We start from the raw sequence: 18758 nt of genomic DNA on the forward strand, positions 1-18758 counted from the left end.
AAAAAAAAAAAAAAAAAAAGAAAAGCTATGAGCTAATAAAACTAAAACTAAAACAAGGGAAACTGAACTAAGAAATCAAAATTAAGAAAAAAAAAATTGATGTTGGATGCAATGAGTTTCTTTGTTGTTTTTTTTTTTTTTATGACCGTGGTGTCCGGGCGACCTCGACTAATTCCACAGGAGCAACAGGTACCAGGTTACTCTGTCCACCAAGGCTAGGATAAATGGGAAGAATCACCTAGTGCTCAATGAGTTTATTTGTTTTGCTTCTCAATGACCCAGGAATATTTTTTTTATGATTGTATTAATTCAAAAAAGGGCTGACAGCTAAATGCAACTCCTATATGGTTGAATTTGTTAGTTTCAACGGATAAATGCATACATATACCTATCTTCGTCGCAGTAGATTCATAGTTAGCATGTTAGAATTAGTATACAAATAGGTTTCTAATTGACACAAATATAACACCAGATAAGCAACGAATTGAACAAATTCAGCAAGTTTTTTCCAATATCGTAGCTTAAATCCGCAACTAGACGAGTATAAACAGAAACAATAATATCTACAAAAGCATGTTCAGCGTAAACACTTACTTGCACAGCTTCAAGAAATTCTTGCATGTCAATGGGCAGCGATCCGTAAACAAGTCAATAACCAATTCTCCCAAACTCGTCACTATCATCACTGACATTTTTCTCAGGAAGAAAGGAGATTGAAGAGTGGGGGAAGAGGGGTTTTGGGTTCAGCAGGTTCGGGGAATATTGAGGTAAAGAGACCTCCAAATCGAGAATTTAAAGTGAGTTATTGAAAATTGAAATTATATTTTTTTAATTATAATTGTGAATACAAATTGAAATTATTTTTTATTTTTAGAAAGAAAAAAGTATGATTTTTTTTTCACCATAAAACATCATGATCAAATATTTCTTAAGTTGTTCCTTTGTTTATATTTATATTTATACTAGTTTTAACGTGCGTGCGTTGCACGTGAATATCAAATCACGTACCACACTATTTTTAAAAATAACGTGAATGTTATTAAAAAAAAATTAGTCACTCTTAAAATCTCTTAGTTACACCTCTTAAATTTACTCTCTCCTCCCTTCTCTATAATGCATTACTTTGTTATTATTGTATTGTTGGTGTTCTTACTTTTAATTCTATATAATATAAATAAATATTATTATAAAATATAGAAGATATACTAAATTTTATGTTTTTAGTTGGAATATTAGATTAATTTAACATTCATGTTAGGGAGTTTTCTAATTTCACTGATCTTTGAGATTGTCAATGTCTATAAATCAATCTTGAGGTTTTAAGAAAAGAAGAATAGAAAACATAAAAAAAACGTAGTTTAAAAATGTGTAGTATTAGTATGTGCATATTGTTATCATAAAAATATTGAAGATATACTAAATAGGGTGTTTTAAGAAGAAGAAGAATAATGAATATTTTTAAAAAAAAATGTATTTTAAAAATTTGCGGAAACCCCTATATTTATAGCCAACAAAGGGTAGTGTATGAAAAACTACTTATTGTGCCTTATCAAAAAAATGTCACAATTCTTTAGAAAACTAACAACCCTTGAGAAAGGTCACGACTCATCGAAAAAGTCATAACTCTTCGGAAATGTCAGTCACGACTCTTCAGAAAGTCTCAACCCTATAGAAAAGTCACAACCATTCAAAAAGGTGACAACTCATCGGAAAAATTATAACTCTTCGAAAATGTCACAACCCTTCAATGTGAAAAGATGTTTGTCTTTAATATAATATAGTATAATACACATAAATAAATATAATACAATATAAAAAATAGAAAATATACTACATTTGGTGTTTTAAGTTAGGTAGTATAGATAGATAAAAAAAGATAAATATAGATTGGTCTAATTTTAATTTGATATGAAAGTTTAATAAATAAAGAAGACTTTTAATTTAAGGATCATATGTTGTATATATAAAATGTCTTTTCATTTTGTGGTCTTAAAGATGCGCCCCGCCCCAAGATAAAAGAACATTCTATATTAAACTGAATAAAAGTAAAAGTACACTAAATAAATTGGAAACGAAAGAGTACATATTAAATGTAGTTTGGGCTCTTCAAACAAGTTTTTGATCAAATACTTTTTCTCCAACAGTTTGGGACTTTTTAGATTCTGAACACCAAGTTGTAGTTTGTGCAACGGAAAATCATTTACCTTCTTGTCAAGTAGAAGTTGCTGCAAAAGTATAATTTATGGCTATGAAAATGAGTACATAATAATTAGAGCAACTTTCACATATAGCAAACACAAAATTCATATTTGTATGCTATAACAAAGTTTGCATAATTGCGCTCCATAGCAAACATAAATATGTATATTTCGCTATACATATACAAAAGAAAGCAGTTGTATAATCTGCTTTGGTATACATATACAAAAAGATCAATTGTATAAAGTGAGAGAGACGAGTGAGCGAGTGAGATCTGGGAGAGTGGGTGGCGAGCGAGATCTGGGAGAGTGGCGAGCGAGATCAGGGAGAGGGGAGAGAAAATATATGTATATATACAATTTTCTCTCGCTTTATACAAACACAAACACACTTTATACACTTGCGTTTGTATAAAAAACGAGAGAGGCGAGAGGGAGAACGAGAGAGGCGAGAGAGAGAACGAGAGTGGCGAGCGAGATTCACCAGGAAAGAGGTAGAAATAACAACATTTTGCTATGAGGTACAATTAAATCAAACTATATTTATAGCATTTAATTTGAATTAATAGTTTGCTATTATATACAATTTTCCCTATTAATTATCAAGATACTCTTCTCATTTGAAGTTGAGTTATTTCATTCTCATTGTTGAATCAAGTTTTGTTGATCTATCTAATTTACCCACAAAAAATATTGTAATTGCATAATTGAACAACTTTCATATTTTTTCTTGTTTTAAGAAGAAGAATGAAAAACATACAAAATTTGTAGTTTAAAAGTGTGAGAAACCCCCTCTATTTAAAGACATGAAAGGATAGTATTAAAAAGTTCTTATCGTTTCTTTTCAGATAAGTTACAACTGTCACGCCCCAAACTCAAGGGGCGCAACTGACTCCTAAAGCCAAAACTCAGGCCCAAGCCGATCCTGCTGAACCATTTGCTACTAGCGCATATTCAGACTGTGTAAAGGGGCAATAAGGTGTTTACCATAAGGGGCAAACACCTACCCAATTAACCAAAAGTATAATCGATCGCGGATCAGCATGCCGCGGTGAATATGTACCCGGGCCCTGTACACACCGCCCGTCACACCCTGGGAATTGGTTTCGCCCGAAGCATCGGACCAATGATCACCCATGACTTATGTGGAGATTCCTTGAAAGTGAATTAAGTGTACTAACATATTCAACGAGTCGCGGAAACGGAATAGAACCCTCTTCCCTGATTTGACACTGATCTCGTAGATGCGGTGGTTTTGCACTAGAGGTCTTACATCACCCTTCCAATTAAACACCAGGTGCTTTAGCAAGAAAATCCCATCGAATTTGCCTAAGTTATGGAAGTAAATTGTTAGAACTGACCTAAACCCCTTAGATATATGCTCAATTCTGGACAGAAAGTCGTCCATCATCTTACTACTTCTATCATCAAAGCACTTTATTGTTATGTAGTCATCGCTGAAATAGGTTTCCACCCTATTGTACTTGACAGGCTCCTTAGGGAGAACAAGCATGAGACCCGCTGCATACGGCTTATGCGTGTCCCCCTCACCGGTTATTAATGTCCCGAGATCCGATACAACGAAAGCTTTTCGCTCAACCTTTCTTTCGCCTAAACAATTTCATTGCCTCACTCCGCTCGCCTACAAAAACGTATTTCGTTCGCCTACAAAACCACCTTTCTAGTCGAGCGCACGAGAAGACCCTGTAGAAGTCCTCCATCCATATGTTACCGACCTGACCATCCATCTATCATTGGAATCAGAAGAAACTGGTCCGTCCAACGTCTCTGACCTTGTTCCAAGAAGATCTCATTTCGCCCTCTGCGAGACAAAGATCTCGAACATCGTAGAAAAAAGTCCTAACTAACCAGTCAAGTGAAAGGAGCCCGCCTACCCACTCCCCTTTCCCCCCATTGCTGGGAGCCTCGCCCTCTTGACTTGATATGTCATGTCAAGAAGACTACATAGTAGATCACCTTTTGCTTAGCTTAATAGTAGATCACCTTTTGTTTTGCTTAAAAGAAAATTCTAAGTGGTGCATATTGTGGTTGTTAGACGAGATTCTGCGTTAATTCTATAAATTCAGATAGGTCTTTGAAAAGCCAGCTAGAACACCCTTTTGAAAGAACATCGTAATAGGTATCTTGGAGGTGCCCCGGAATTAGAAGAGCGTCGTCTCCTATAACAGCCTCAACTAGATCCGCTATGTTCCACCTCTCGGGTACGTCCCTACCGCTGAGTCGAAGCAACTCTGCGCTATTTTTGCAGATGTCGCGAAATAACTGAGTTAACTCCGGTGGAGCGCTTTGCGCGTCCGACGTAGTTGAACTAGTAGAAGAAGCGAAGGAAGAAGTGGAACTTTGCATAAAGTGAAGATCGCTCGGGGTGAGTAGAAATGCACTGTTTTCCATATCCAAAAATAATCTTATTATTTTTTCTTTCTCTGCTCCCCCCAAAAAAAAGAGAGACTGAATTTCTTCCACCTTCCCTGTACGAGTAGTGAAGAAGTATAGATTTAGTTGGTTGTTGACCAACGGAAAGCATGGGATCAAAAAAGGCAGAATTTACGCAATTTCTTTTCTAAGAAAGAGATCATAAAGGAAGCAGACTCTTTTTAGCTATTTTTTTCTTTTATTTGTGGTACCCCTAAGAGACCTTTTTCCTTTCCTTGTATTGTATTAAATTGAAATAAAAGCTAAAGCACTTTCTTTTAAGAATGTATCTGGTTCCATCTTTCTTTCGTTAGTTAAGCCACCTTTTTCTAAAAAGGATTGTAGTAATTCTGGTTTGACACTATTTGGAATGGCTCTCTCATATTGAGAAATTCTGTCTAGTGGCATTCGATCACAGAATCCATTGACAGCTGCATAAATGACTAGAATTTGTTTTTCAATTGGCAGTGGTGCATATTGTGGTTGTTTCGGTACTTCTGTCAGCCTTGCACCTCTATTGAGTAATGCCTGAGTCGCAGCATCAAGGTCTGAGCCAAATTGAGCAAGGGCGGCCACTTCGCGATATTGTGCCAATTCAAGTTTTGAACTACCGCAGACTTGTTTCATAGTTTTCAACTGAGCGGCAGACCCGACGCGACTGACAGATAAGCCGACGTTAATAGCAGGTCTAATTCCGCGATAAAAGAGCTCTGTTTCCAAACAGATTTGTCCATCAGTAATGGGGATCACATTGGTGGGAATATAGGCCGATACGTCTCCAGCTTGTGTTTCAATGACGGGTAAGGCGGTCAAGCTACCTGCGCCTGTCTGGTCCGATCGTTTAGCCGCTCTTTCTAAGAGACGGGAATGTAAATAGAAAACATCCCCTGGGAAAGCCTCACGACCTGGTGGTCGGCACTCACAACCCTTCAGAAAAATCACAACTTTTCGGAAATGTCATAACTCATCGATAAAGTCACAACTCTATAAAAAAGTCACAACCCTTTGGAAAAGTCACTGTCCATCAATGTGAAAATGTGTATGCTTTTAATATAATATAACATAAATAAATATAATATTAAATATATAACATATATACTAAAATTAGTGTTTTAAGTTTGGGGTATTATAGTAATTTAACATTCAAGTTTAGGGAAGTTCATAACTTTTAGGTAGTATAGATAGATAGATAGATAGATAGATAGATAGATAGATATAGATAAAGAGATTTCTTTTTTATTCGACATTAATTTATAAGTGATATTGAGAAAAAAATATTTGTAAACAAAGAGTATTAGAGAAGGGAAAGGAAGGCTTTTTTTTAGAATTTTATGAATTCTATCCGATAAAAATAATTATTAAATTTTAATTATGTAATTTCTAAATCATGTTTGATAAGTAATTTATAAGTTGTGGTTAAGGATAATGTTTTATAAAACACTTTTATGAAAAGTTATTAGAACTCATATATGTGGCATGATTTATCCAAAAATTCTTTCAAAATGTGGCTAAATTATTCCTTCTTCAATTTATTTTTTGGAAATGACATAAAATATCCTTGAACTATAATTTTTGGTATAATAATACCCTTTGTTAACCTTTCAGACCAATAATGTCCTCGATGTAAATCTTTTGTCTCTAAACTATCCTTATTTTAAAAGGTTATTTCCAAAAATAAAATTACAAAATTTATTTATTACGTGGCACAATACTATTTGTTGATTTTAAAATAAACTAATAAACTAAATTTTCAACCCACAACATGAATCCGCCTAATAACCTATACCCACCCACCTAAAAGCCTCGTTAAACTCGTCGTCTACTTATAATTTTAGCCTGTGAAGCAACAATACAACAAGGATATATACATCTTCTCCGAAGTTAAATTCATTCTTAAATTTGACCTCAAAGCAACCGATTCTCTATGCAGAAAAATACAACAACAACAACAACACATTCAGCTATAATGTTCAAAAAAAAATTGACAAAGATTTCACCAACTTCTTCATCAAAATTGTGTGGATGAAGAAACTCAAAATCATCGAAGTGGATCAATACAAGCACAAAGCTTTTCCTAGTTGATTCGTTTGAGAATTGAACGACTAAACATTGGACGGGCATTTGCCATTAGCGAATGCTCTGAGAGAAACCCAATTGACAGTTTAAATTATTCAGCTTTTGATTGTTTTTTTTTTTTTTGGGGGGGGGGGGGGTTGATAACCCAGATTTTTACAAGCACAAAGCTTTTCCTAGTTGATTCGTTTGAGAATTGAACGACTAAACATTGGACGGGCATTTGCCATTAGCGAATGCTCTGAGAGAAACCCAATTGACAGTTTAAATTATTCAGCTTTTGATTGTTTTTTTTTTTTGGGGGGGGGGAGGGGTTGATAACCCAGATTTTTAGCTTTTGAATTTTGAGAAAGGAAAAAATTATTTTTTAAGCGAAAAGTTTACTACTTAATCAGTATATCGAAATAAAAACTATGCAATAAAAGCTTTTTTCTTTCCATTTTATGTGTTATTATAAAAAACTATATCAGTTGAAGGTTCATCTTTTTCGCTTTTAAATGGAGGGGGGGTTAGATGGGGCGGGTATTAGGTGAATTTGGATTGTGGGTTGAGAATTTAATTAATTAGTTTATTTTAAAATTAGCTAATAATATTGTGGCATGTAATAAATGAAATTTGTAATTGTATTATTGAAGTGGGTTGATAAAAATAAGAGTGATTTTGACACAAAAGGCAGACGTTGATGACATTTCTGACCTGAAAGGTTAATGATAGGTATTATTGTACCAAAAACAATACTTCAAAATATTTTAGGTCTTTTTTCGTCTAATCTTCTCAAACAAAATTCAATATAATTTTTTTTTAAAAAAAAACTTATCTGTATTTGTAATTGTTGAGAAAAGTATGAAAAAATTGTATAAGTAAAAGGATTTTGGTTGTCGCACTCCATCTGTTTCAAAATAAATATCAACTTAGTAAAAAATATTGTTCTTGAAATAAGTATCACTCATGAGTTCAACATAAAAATTAATGTGTTTCCAATGAGAAAAAAATGTAAAATAGTCACTTATCTTTTGGCTAAGACTTAATATTAATGCACGTTTTGTTTTGATCTTTTTCTAAACTTTCATATACATTTAACGCTAGTTCTATTTACAATTTAGTAAATGAAATTTTCAGTCAACTTTCTTTATGTTGAATAGAAACGATAACTTCACTTAAGAGAAGGTAAAAAGAAGATACTATTATTCAATCCAAACATTATTACAATCAGAATAAGATTCAAATTTTCCCTTTTCAAGTATATCAACTAATTGTTGACAAATAATGTTGTAAAGAAAGAAAATTTAGTAATGTTGCATGTGAAATATGACGTGACGAATCTCTCAATTTTTTTTAAAAAGGACAAAAGTTTGAGGGCAGATAAATAACACACCAATATTATAACATGAAAGACTAGTGTTTCTTATGAAAGAACAAATATGACTTTGTGTCTTAGCCCAAAGATAAAGAACTACTTTGGGCTTCTTCTTCTTTTCCAACTATATATCCTTAATATTTTATCTTGTTCCATTTTCTAGAAATGATAGTTTATTAAATCATATATCTTATTTATTATTTTTTAATAAATATGATTTTTATTAAAAATATAACAAGTGTATGTAATTCGGGATTTAAATTAGAATCTGACAATTCAGCACAAACAAATTTGTTATATGCCTCTGGAGTTAATAACTTATATTTGTCTTCTAGTATAACAAGGAAATGAGCATGTGGAAGTCTTCTTTTTTGATACTTGATAGTATACATGAATGCAACAACTTTACCGAAAACTTATTTTGAAATGGAGGGAATAAGTAATTGATAAAAATATCTAAGCAACTTTAATTAGTTTGAAGTTCAATTATATTAAAGCCTATTTGAATTAATTTATGTTAAATATTTTAAAGCCAATATAACTTTTAAATAATTTTTAAAAAACACTTATAAACTAAAAATCATAAATTATTTTTTTTACAAAAATGCCTTTTCACAAATTTCCCAAACCATTGTCAGCCTTTTCACTTTTCAGAACTTACAGGGGTCGCATGCACAAGTAATGAAACTAGAAGTCTCTGAACGTAATTCATACAAAAAGATTTTTAACATTATTTCCTCTCATTTTTTAAGAGGTTTAGGGTTTAGGGAAAGAAGAAGCAAACCTAGCACTCATAAAACAGAGCCACTGTTCTTCTTTACCCAGAGGAGCTATCAAGATGATTACTGGCGGAAGAAGTTTGATTTCTTCACAGCCGGCGTTTTCAAATGATGCGAAGAAGCTTCTCGTATGCACAGGAAACACCGTTTCTATTTTTAGCACCTCCACTGGCTTACAGGTTCAGTTTACGTTGCCGACAAACTCAACAGCTAAAACAAATTCACTGTATAAGTTATTGTAAGTTGTTAATTTTTGTAATTTTTACAGATTGCTGAATTGGAAGGTCATAAGGGATTGGTAACATCGGTGGTGGTAGAACCATCTACTACTCCGGCAGGCAAACTATTGTGCTACTGCTGGACATCATCTGAGGATGGTACTATTAAATATTGGGACTTTTCGGTGCCGGAGCTGATGAAAAGTATTGATGTTAAGTTGCCCATTCACTCAATGGTAAACAACTTTTCACTTTAAGAGTGCCTCAACGTTTAGCCAATCAAATTTTCGACACGAACAAAGTACTATGAAACAGTGGATTAGGAAGTGCTTTGCACCTTCCGTGACATTAATTCTAGATGTAGTTATACATTATATATAGCTACCTCAAGCACCCCCACTGTTCCATGGGTACCTCCTACCAAGGCCTAGACAGATGGGTAAAAAAGGCACCTTTTTTTGCCTCCGTTTAGTATTTGAATCTGGAATCAATACTATATCAATTCTAAAGTTGAGAATTTCATGTTTTGGACTTCTCAAGAAAATATTGATTTTACTGAAAAATAATAATATATTAACTGAAATTACAAGGAGAAAACAGACTGATAGTGAAGAATAGGACCTAGTATCAGGTGATTCAGGTGTTAGTGATGCTCTAATTTGCTAAATAAATACCATACCAAGGCATAGGAATTTCTAGAACTTTTTTTTGGGCATGCACACAAGTATTTGGATGGTACAAAATTAGGAGTAGTTAGCTTGGGTTCCTTTCGTACTTGAGGAAATGATAGTTGCCTAGATACCAGGAATGTAGGACTAGATTCCCAGAAGAACTCACGAATTGCACTATACACTAACAAAGTAACAACCTGTCAAGACGAAGCCATTTTCCTGCTTCGCCGCTGCTGTTGTTTTATGTTGTTCACTAAGTACTACTCACGTGTAGCAACATCTCTTTCTCAGACTATGTGTTTGACATTGGACTTTGCAGCATAACTATCTTATCATGCCTCTTTCATCTTTATCAGGTAATTCCAGGTTTATCATCACAACTCAGAGAGAGTAGCGAAAAGCCTTCTGATCTTTTTGCATATGTGTCTGTCATAGTGTTGAAAGAACAGCTGGGAGGAAGTTGTGCTTTATGGTGGCAGATAAGGAAGTGTAACTTAACTAAATCTACTTTGGTTGGTGGAGTGACTCTGGCTGAGGTATGCAAAATTGTCTGCCATGCCTTCTCTTTTTACAGGGAAGAAAAAGTGTGTGTTGATTGTTATTTTTGCAGTAAGATAGCTCCCTGTACAACAACAACTTCTTACCTAGTGTAATATTACACAAGTGGCGTTTGGGGAGGGTGATGTGTACGCAACCTTACCCTTACCTTGTGAAGGTAGAGAGGTTGTTTCCGATAGACCCTCGGCTCAAATAAAGCATATCAAAAGATGGCTCCATGTAAAGAACCGGTTAGGTCTAAAACAGTAGATCGTTGTTGAATTGTTTAAATTGTGACCAGTGTTTCATTACTTTAGAACTTTCAAATTTAGATTGTGCCAAATAGAAAATCTATTACAAAAGGTGTAGGCTTTATTTAAAAACTTTTTTGTTAAATCAGTATGAAGATACCCCTTCTCCATTTCTCTCTCAGATCCAACTGTGAATAAAATTTTATCTATCTTACATAAAAAATGTATCACACCAACTAATGTTAACAATTTTGCAAGTGTTTTCCGGGGCAAAATATATGGTTTCAGGTTGAACTCTCTCTAGCTTGATTAAAAGTTGTCTGAGCTATCTTTTGCTTCTAGATCGTTCACACCGTTAGTCACTGTCAGTAAGGTGTTGATGATCTTTCACATCATTGCAATTGCCACTGTCAAATATTTACCTACCTTATTTTACAAAGTAAATGCACACAATAGCATTTTTGTATGCGATAAAAAATAACCAAGGCTTATAACTTTCTCTCCAGAGTAAAAACGCACTATCTATAACATCAAGCTGCTCTGGAAGATACATGGGCGTCTGTGACAAGCGCAAGCTTCGCATTTGGGAAATACCAACTAAAGATTCTGATCATTCAGTGCTTCAGAACATCAGATTACATCATACGAAAACCCTGAGCACTCTAGCTTTTCATCCAACAGATAGAATAGTTTCAGCTGGAGATGTAACGGGAAGGATCTTAATTTGGAGGGGTGTTGGGGAGCATAATTTGTCATCTGGAAATAAACAGAGAAGTGGAGGACTAATGAAGGACATGGAGGAGAATCCTGGAGTTTGGGAAAAAGATGATGCTGATATTTGTACCACAAGGCATTGGCACTCTGCAGAAGTGAAAGTTCTCTTTTTTTCTTCCGACGGTGCCTATCTTTACTCAGGTACAAAATTAGTATGATCAGCATGGTTGGTTGTATAAAGATGAGTTTGGAACCTTGTACTCGTGTGGATGTTCTTGTGTACAACTTATTTTATACAAAGTCATAGCTAGTAGAAATTTTTTAGGAGCATCACTCTTTTGTTTATTTGGAATTTAGAGTAAAAAATGTATTATAGTTCAGCGTTTACTTGAATTGGCCACTATTTAACTTGGTCCAGGTGGGAAGGAAGGAGTTCTCGTGGTTTGGCAGTTAGACACTGGGAAGCAGAAATTCCTCCCGCGAATAGGATCCCCCCTTTTGTATTTTACCATCTCATCCGATCCTTCTCTGTCCTCTGTAAGCACATTTGTCCATAAAGTAAAAGTAGTTGTCACTGGATTTGTTCTTACTAAGTAAATTTGTCCAGATATCTTGTGCAGATAACCGAATTTACCTTCTTAAAATGCCTTCGATGGAGGTATCGAGGTCCATTCAAGGAATCAAGGTTTGTTCTTCTTCTTCTTCTTTCTCGGAGGCAAAACATCATTATAAAAGATTAAGAGAAGACTTCATGCCTGTCATCATTTTGCTAGGATGTTGTTTTGTGTTCATAATACTGATAAGGAAAAAATTCCAAGTTCATTAATTGTTTGATATATGTATAAGAGCATCTGGAATGTTTTTTTTTTTTTACGAAGAAGCATCTGGAATATTGCTTCCAAGCACTAGAACAAATCTATTCTTATGGCAGCCGCACATGTTACTATCGGCTTGCATTTCCCTTTTGGTTTCGTTCTATCTTGTTTATGTGGACACTAATAGTATGATCTATAATAAAGATTCCTCCAGCTCAATGCTTGCAGTGGGTTGGATGATCCTCTACGTGCATGTGCTATAATGTCTTTGTCTGGAGTGTATGGTCAATCCATTCAAAACACTTATTTCCATCTTACCTGATGTTTTGACATGATATATTGAATTTTTTTGCTTTGGGAGACCTTACAGCTTTAATTTTCAGCTTCGTAGCACGGTCTTGGATATATCTGATGGCTCATCTAAAGGAATTGTTTTCGACTCTGCCACGGGGCTAGTTGCCATACGTTCAGAAAATTACTGTATCCAGTTCTATAGCTTGTTTGATGACCGTGAGGTTTCTGAGGTAAGTGGATAGGAATAAGTAGCATCAGTTGATATTTTCTTTTCTGTTTAGCTCTAAATTTTCCCAGTTAACCTCATCCTCACAAAAATAATGATAAATTGAAAAAAGGAAATACAACTTAATTTTAAGTTACCAGTTTCAAAAAAAAAAACTTACAACTTAATTTTGTTTTACCCTTTTTCGGTTTCACACCTTCATGTTGTTTCTATCATTTTGTGTGTTGGTTAGATCGTCTGCTTGCGCCATTGGGGTATTTACCTTTTGCTTTGATTCACAGTGAGGGGTTCTGTAGGTTTCCTTGGATATCTGATGTTCCCACCTTTATGATTAGTATCAATGCATTCTTATTTTACAGTCAAGCTCTAGATATATCCAATGATTAGTGGAGGAGGGGGATTAGAGAAGCGCAAACTTTTGAACATTGTACTTTTGTAAGCTTGCAAACAGTTTTTCCTCTTGTATTAGTGTTGAAAGTATGTATTCTTTTTACTAGAGTTGGTAGTTGATTTGGCCCCAATCTGTCCATTTGTAGGTTCAAGTTTGTGAAAGAAGCCACCAACCAGCTGATGAAGTCACGGTATAGAATTTTTTCCTGTTGATCTTCTTATTCTATTTGCTAAGTCCTGAACGGCTATATATATATATATATAAATATTTATATTCCAGTACTTTAATCAGCATATATAATTGTTTTTATGGATGTGTGTGTGTGTGTGTGCGCGCGCGCTCTTCAATGGAAGCTTGTCTGTGTATTTGACTAGTCCACTCCGTAATTTTGTACACATATCCTATATCCTAGAATTAACTAACCTGAGAAGTTGATCAGCTCTTCTACTACCTTGTACCATTTGCTTCTTCACCAAGTTTCATGCCATCAATAGAATTATGAAATGGAACATAATATGACATTAATGAATTTAGATGGAACTCATGAGTGTGCAAACAAGAATGCGGCACATATATGGTCCTATGAGATGTTTGAAAAATGCTCTCTTTTAAGCAATAGTGGCATCTTTCTGTTCTCACTAAGAGATCATTCCTCACCTCAGTTCCCAGATTTTGAGCTCAAATTTGGGGGAAGAAAAGTACCTTCTATGAACTTTGGAGATGGAGGAAGTCTAGAAGTTCAATAGCTTTCACCAGAATGTGGATCTTTTCTTTGTATATTGGTTGTATCAAATGCTTCTCCCCAACAAATTTTCCAATGAACAGAGAAGAATGAAAAAACTTTAGCTGATATTGGCATTAATTTTTCTTTTGAACTTCATCCTATGCTTCACATCAATAAACCTATTACACTCCCATCTTGAGTTCCATAGTCTTCATGCTATACATTACACCATAGACTACTGGAAAAAATTGCCCAGATGGTTAGAAGCCCTTCTACGGATAACAGTACTTTTGTGGATATTATTGTAATAATATGAACAAGCTGTTAAATGTTGAGGGTTGAAGAGCTCTTTTTTGGTCTGTTGCAGGTGGTAGTGGATTTGGTCGCCCTCTCTCCAGAGGGTTCCATCATGATTACGGTAGAAACCAGGTTTGCTGAAGAAGGAATAGGAGGTCTTGTAAGTTTGAAGTTCTGGTCATGCAGCTCTTCAAACAAAGACTTCAGCTTATCCACAGTGGTCTATGAGCCCCACAGGTTCTTTCTTATCTAATTCTCGGAGCTCCTTTGGTCTCATATATCTTTTAGCTTGTGCTCTAATAAATTGGGCAGTTATTCTATCTTGTAAATAACACTCTAGCTTTCTTTCATAAATTGACTTTCAAGCATGGGTGGGTTTGCAGAGATTCTGGTATTTCATCCATTGCTTTCCATCCTTTGCGTCACATGGCTGTTACCACCTCACGGGGTGCTGATTTCAAGGTAAGTGGATAAATTTAGATTAATTGTGAAGTTATGTGTTCACACATTGTATTAAGAGTAGGGTGGGTGAAATGGAGGCTCGCTTTTGGGGGTACTGTGCGACAAGAATGTGTCAACCAGGCTTAACGGTAGGTTTTACAGAGTGGTGGTTAGACCAACATTAGTATGGGACAGAGGGGTGGTTAGACCAACATTGTTGTATGGGGTAGAATGCTGACCAGTCAAGAACACCCACCTTCAGAAGACGAAGGTAGCAGAGATGGGGATGTTCAAGATGAATGTGTTGGCATACTAGGAGAGGTATGATTAGGAACGAAGTTATACAGGGCAATGGTTGCTACTTTTGGTGCACTTCTTGTATACTGGCAAGCTTTTGCCCTTTACTAATGAAATTTATTACTTCATAAAAAATAAAAATAAAAACAGGGCAACATAGGGTTGGTTTCCGTGGCGAACAAGATTAGGGAAGCAAGATTGAGATGGTTCGGACATGTGAAGAGGAGGTGCGCAGATGCGTCACTAGGGAGGTGTGAGAGGTTGGTTGTAATATGAATTATGAGGGACAGAGATAGGCCCAAAACGAATTGGGAGGTGATTAAAATTTAGACAAAACAATCCACAACTTCCGGTTACTGAGTGGCATGACCCTAGATAGGAAGTTTTGGAGGTTGATGATTAGGGTAGAAGGCTAGTAAGTAGTCTAGTGTTGTCGCACTTCGTGTGGGAGAGTTAGGGGCTATTTAGTAGTCGCGTAATCTGTTATTCTTCTATGTGCATTACTACCCGTTGCTTCATTTGCTTTATATCTTGCTATTATTTTTGCAATCCTTCTTGAAAACATTTCTTTTGAAATAACCTCTCTACCCCTAAAGGCAGTAGGGTGTGCTTACATCCTACCCTCCCCAAACACACCTCGTGTGATTACACCGGGTATGTTGTTGTTGTGTTCACTAACATCACTGTGCTTTTTGGTAGGTTTGGATCGGCAGTCAGGAAATGCAACAAAAAGACCAGATGCAAAATGCTGGATGGACATGCCATTCTGTTGGTTCCTATAAGTATGTTTGGCTTAAATTTTAAAGGACGACTACATGGTCAGATAAAAAAATTGCCCAACCATGTAAAAAAATCCTAACTGTTTGAGAGAAGAGATTCTAGATGAAAATGCCACTTCCTTTGCTGTTCATTTTGTTTATTTGCACACAAACACTAGCAATTAGTTGTCATTTGCATTTGGTGTTCTATGATATATGGCGGCTCGTTCGAACTCTGCCATTGTTGATGACTACAACATAATAAATTGATAGGACCTCTATTTTCTTGTTTGACATAACTTTCTCCTTTAATAGGAAAAAGCCAATGACAGCTGCTGCCTTTTCTGGAGATGGTTCTGTTCTGGCTGTAGCTGCAGAAAAAGTTATTACATTGTGGGATCCGGAGAGGAATATTCTTGTAGCTACAGTTGGGGAGAGTCTTGAGGTAAGTTCTTGGCATGCCAGTAGTAATTTTACACTATTGACCTATCAAAAAATAACAATTTCACACTTCCGAGTTCAAATTTAAATTGCTTGCCTTGGGGAAAGAAAGTTTTTTACCTAGTATTTGAAACCTTTTTACTAAAGTGTTCTTTATGACTCACTTCTGAGTTACTGTCTGGTAACTTCATTGGACGACAAAGAAGTTAGCTCTGAGGGTTATCCTTTTTGTTAAACAAAAAACGGAAATATGAGCCCATGAAACAACCGAAAACAAATCTTGAAAATCTTAATTTGCAGTTTTGATGCTTTCCTTGTGGCACTTTATACACCTTTATCATTCTTTCTGTCTCTATACAATATTTTTCTCATTTGAACTGTTTTCTTTGTGCAGCCAATCTCTTCCTTAGCATTTATTGGGAAGTCAGAGTATGTTGTAACCACATCGCAAGGTTCTAAGGCTCAAGTATCAGTGTGGAGCATGTCAAAGCTGTCTGTATCATGGTCTTACAAACTTAAGATAGAAGGTTTGTATATCGCTTGTTTATCATACTTCGCCCCAATAAACTTTAAACAACTGTAAACCACTTGCTTTTGGCAGCTTATGATAATTCTCTAATCCTTATCATTTATTTCTAACGTTCTGCTTCTAGTTACTGAGAAAAAATGGATTAATATCGACGCAATTGTATGTCAGATACTGAAATTTGTTATTTAAGTGCAACTTGATCATTATAGTGCTAAATTCTCTATGTTCGGTGTTTTTAATGTCATGAAGCGTGTGCTTCACTTTTGCTTAAAGCCCCATGGATGCTTTTGTTTTTTGTGATTTTCTTCAAAACACTGGCATCGGAAGTGAATTGCCAACCATATTTCTCCATTTTTGAAGTTCTCATAATTTTTGCTTCCGAAAGTACGAGCTTGGCTCTTGAATTTGAATTATTAGGTGTTGTTTGCAAATGGAAGTATGCAATCTTGCTAAAAAGTTAACTGAAGCAAAGGGCTGGTGGATGTATTGATTTATTAGTTCTGTAGTCAGGCCAATGATAGATTATGCATTGTGATAGTCTTTTTATACCATGAATCTCACTGCCCTTGTTATCAGAGTTGCATGGCTTGGAGTACAACTAGTAAGCTAATTCTCTTTTCAAGCCAAACTCAGGACAGGTCTTTTGGGGAAATCTTAAGCTATCTTGCTTGTGCTAACAGTCCAATTTTGCTGCATTGGGTTTCCTATTAAAAAAGAATTGCTGCTTTGGAATAGGAAAGCAGGAAATGACTTGAGGAGATTCAGATTCTAAAATAAGTTTTCCTAAATTTGCACGTATATGTATAATCTAACTAAAAGGTCTGAATAAGTCTAGCAGATTAATGGTGAACTTGTAGGAAGATGTGTCATACATTACTGTAAAATCTTTGTTAATGTTTCATCCTAACTAGTATCTTTATTAATCACTGCAGCTGTAACTTGTGCGATGGATGACTCCTTGTTTGCCATCCTGGCCCTTCTCCCAAAGCCAGTTGGACCTGTGATGTCTAATGAAGCCACAACTCTGGATGGCGATGGAGTGATCTTATTATTCAGGGCCGCAGATCATGTTCCCGTAGGGACCTGGTTTGTAAGAAAGGTATTGACTCCTGTCTCAAATTTTGAGTTCTTGTTTCTTTCCGAAGTTTTTAGTTGGGAACTTGATGTCAGTTATAATGGGGAATCGAATCACCTTGCACTCGTTTAGAGGTGGTAAGATCTTGATCTTATGGAGGCTGTTGAGAAAATAATTACATTCACCCTGACCTAGGTTTTGTCTGTCTTCATTCCCTTGGTTTTCCTGCACCCTGGGTACAGATGTTTTCTGACGCCCTTCTAATTTCCTGTTACCTTAACCCTTCTGACAGTTTCTTGTGCCTTTCTAATTTAATTCATATATTGGGAGAGGTATCACATCTTCTAAGGTGGAAACTCTATTTATAGATGGGACGAGAACTGGACATCTTTACCTTTTTTGCATCTCATCCTTTTTCTTTACAGGCAAAAGGTGCTTCACTTGCTTTCATTCGCGGAAGTCCTAAGTCAGAGGATGGTGTTACTGATGGCAGATCAGTGCAGTTGCTATTAGCTTACCTCAGCGTTGATCATGAATATATGCTTTTTGATCCACTCGACAGCCACACCCATATACATAAGATAAGCCGAGGAAATCTTGCTGATCTTGAGGAAACAGGTGTGTCCCGTCTTCTCTGCCTAAGTTCATCCGACACAAAGCTTTTATGTATTTCAGTTTCTGGTGTCTATTAATCTGGGGATGTACATGGGCCTTTTTTGGTTTGTTTTATGTGATAGGTTGCTTCAGAATACTTTGAATTGGATCAATATACCAAAGTACTTGAAATAAACCTTGTTTTTAAAAACTTTATAATGGGTGCTACAAGCCTTAAAATAACGAGCCCAGAGGCACAAAGATGTATGGTTGCTGAACGATGTGTTGTGATAAGAAGAAGTCAACAACTACAACTCATAACTAAGTTGGATCAGCTATATATTAATCCTCATTTCATCATTTAAACTCATATCCTATCATCATCTTAACAAATAAAATACGACATGTTCTGTGATAACCTTACGAGAGAAAGGAAATGGGTTTGATGTATTTGTTCTCCTCTGCCTACAAGGTCCTTGGTTCTTCATGGCATGATTGTCAGATCAAGCACATATTCTTGAAAATCTTTACCAAAATCTGTGGATTAACGATATTTAAGAGGAAACAACCTTTATCTCTCGAACATATACTCGTTGGAGAAATCAGATGATGCATTATTTATAGCTTTAACAGGGAGGTGGGGTG

General features: G+C 35.6%; 2 protein-coding genes across 2 annotated transcripts in view; one reads left to right on the forward strand and one right to left on the reverse strand.

Annotated features, from left to right (window-relative positions):
* Window positions 1–783, reverse strand: part of LOC102582851 (peptidyl-prolyl cis-trans isomerase CYP59) — a 12007-nt gene extending 11224 nt beyond the window's left edge. Inside the window, exon 1 of the mRNA XM_006345983.2 lies at window positions 595–783. Within this exon, the coding sequence (XP_006346045.1) occupies window positions 595–692 (98 nt within the window). The 5' untranslated portion in view covers window positions 693–783. The remainder of the gene's footprint in view (window positions 1–594) is intronic.
* Window positions 784–8823: 8040 nt separating this feature from the next.
* Window positions 8824–18758, forward strand: part of LOC102583187 (WD repeat-containing protein 75) — an 11298-nt gene continuing 1363 nt past the window's right edge. The window contains exons 1-15 of the mRNA XM_006345984.2: window positions 8824–9019; window positions 9109–9294; window positions 10086–10265; window positions 11024–11432; window positions 11650–11768; window positions 11839–11916; window positions 12430–12570; window positions 13103–13147; window positions 14049–14215; window positions 14362–14440; window positions 15416–15498; window positions 15790–15919; window positions 16310–16442; window positions 17377–17543; window positions 17945–18137. Coding sequence (XP_006346046.1) covers window positions 8900–9019; window positions 9109–9294; window positions 10086–10265; window positions 11024–11432; window positions 11650–11768; window positions 11839–11916; window positions 12430–12570; window positions 13103–13147; window positions 14049–14215; window positions 14362–14440; window positions 15416–15498; window positions 15790–15919; window positions 16310–16442; window positions 17377–17543; window positions 17945–18137 — 2230 coding nt within the window. The 5' untranslated portion in view covers window positions 8824–8899. The remainder of the gene's footprint in view (window positions 9020–9108; window positions 9295–10085; window positions 10266–11023; window positions 11433–11649; window positions 11769–11838; window positions 11917–12429; window positions 12571–13102; window positions 13148–14048; window positions 14216–14361; window positions 14441–15415; window positions 15499–15789; window positions 15920–16309; window positions 16443–17376; window positions 17544–17944; window positions 18138–18758) is intronic.

The sequence above is a fragment of the Solanum tuberosum genome, unplaced genomic scaffold (genome assembly GCF_000226075.1).
Source record: "Solanum tuberosum cultivar DM 1-3 516 R44 unplaced genomic scaffold, SolTub_3.0 scf00076, whole genome shotgun sequence".
NCBI classification, from domain to species: domain Eukaryota; kingdom Viridiplantae; phylum Streptophyta; class Magnoliopsida; order Solanales; family Solanaceae; genus Solanum; species Solanum tuberosum.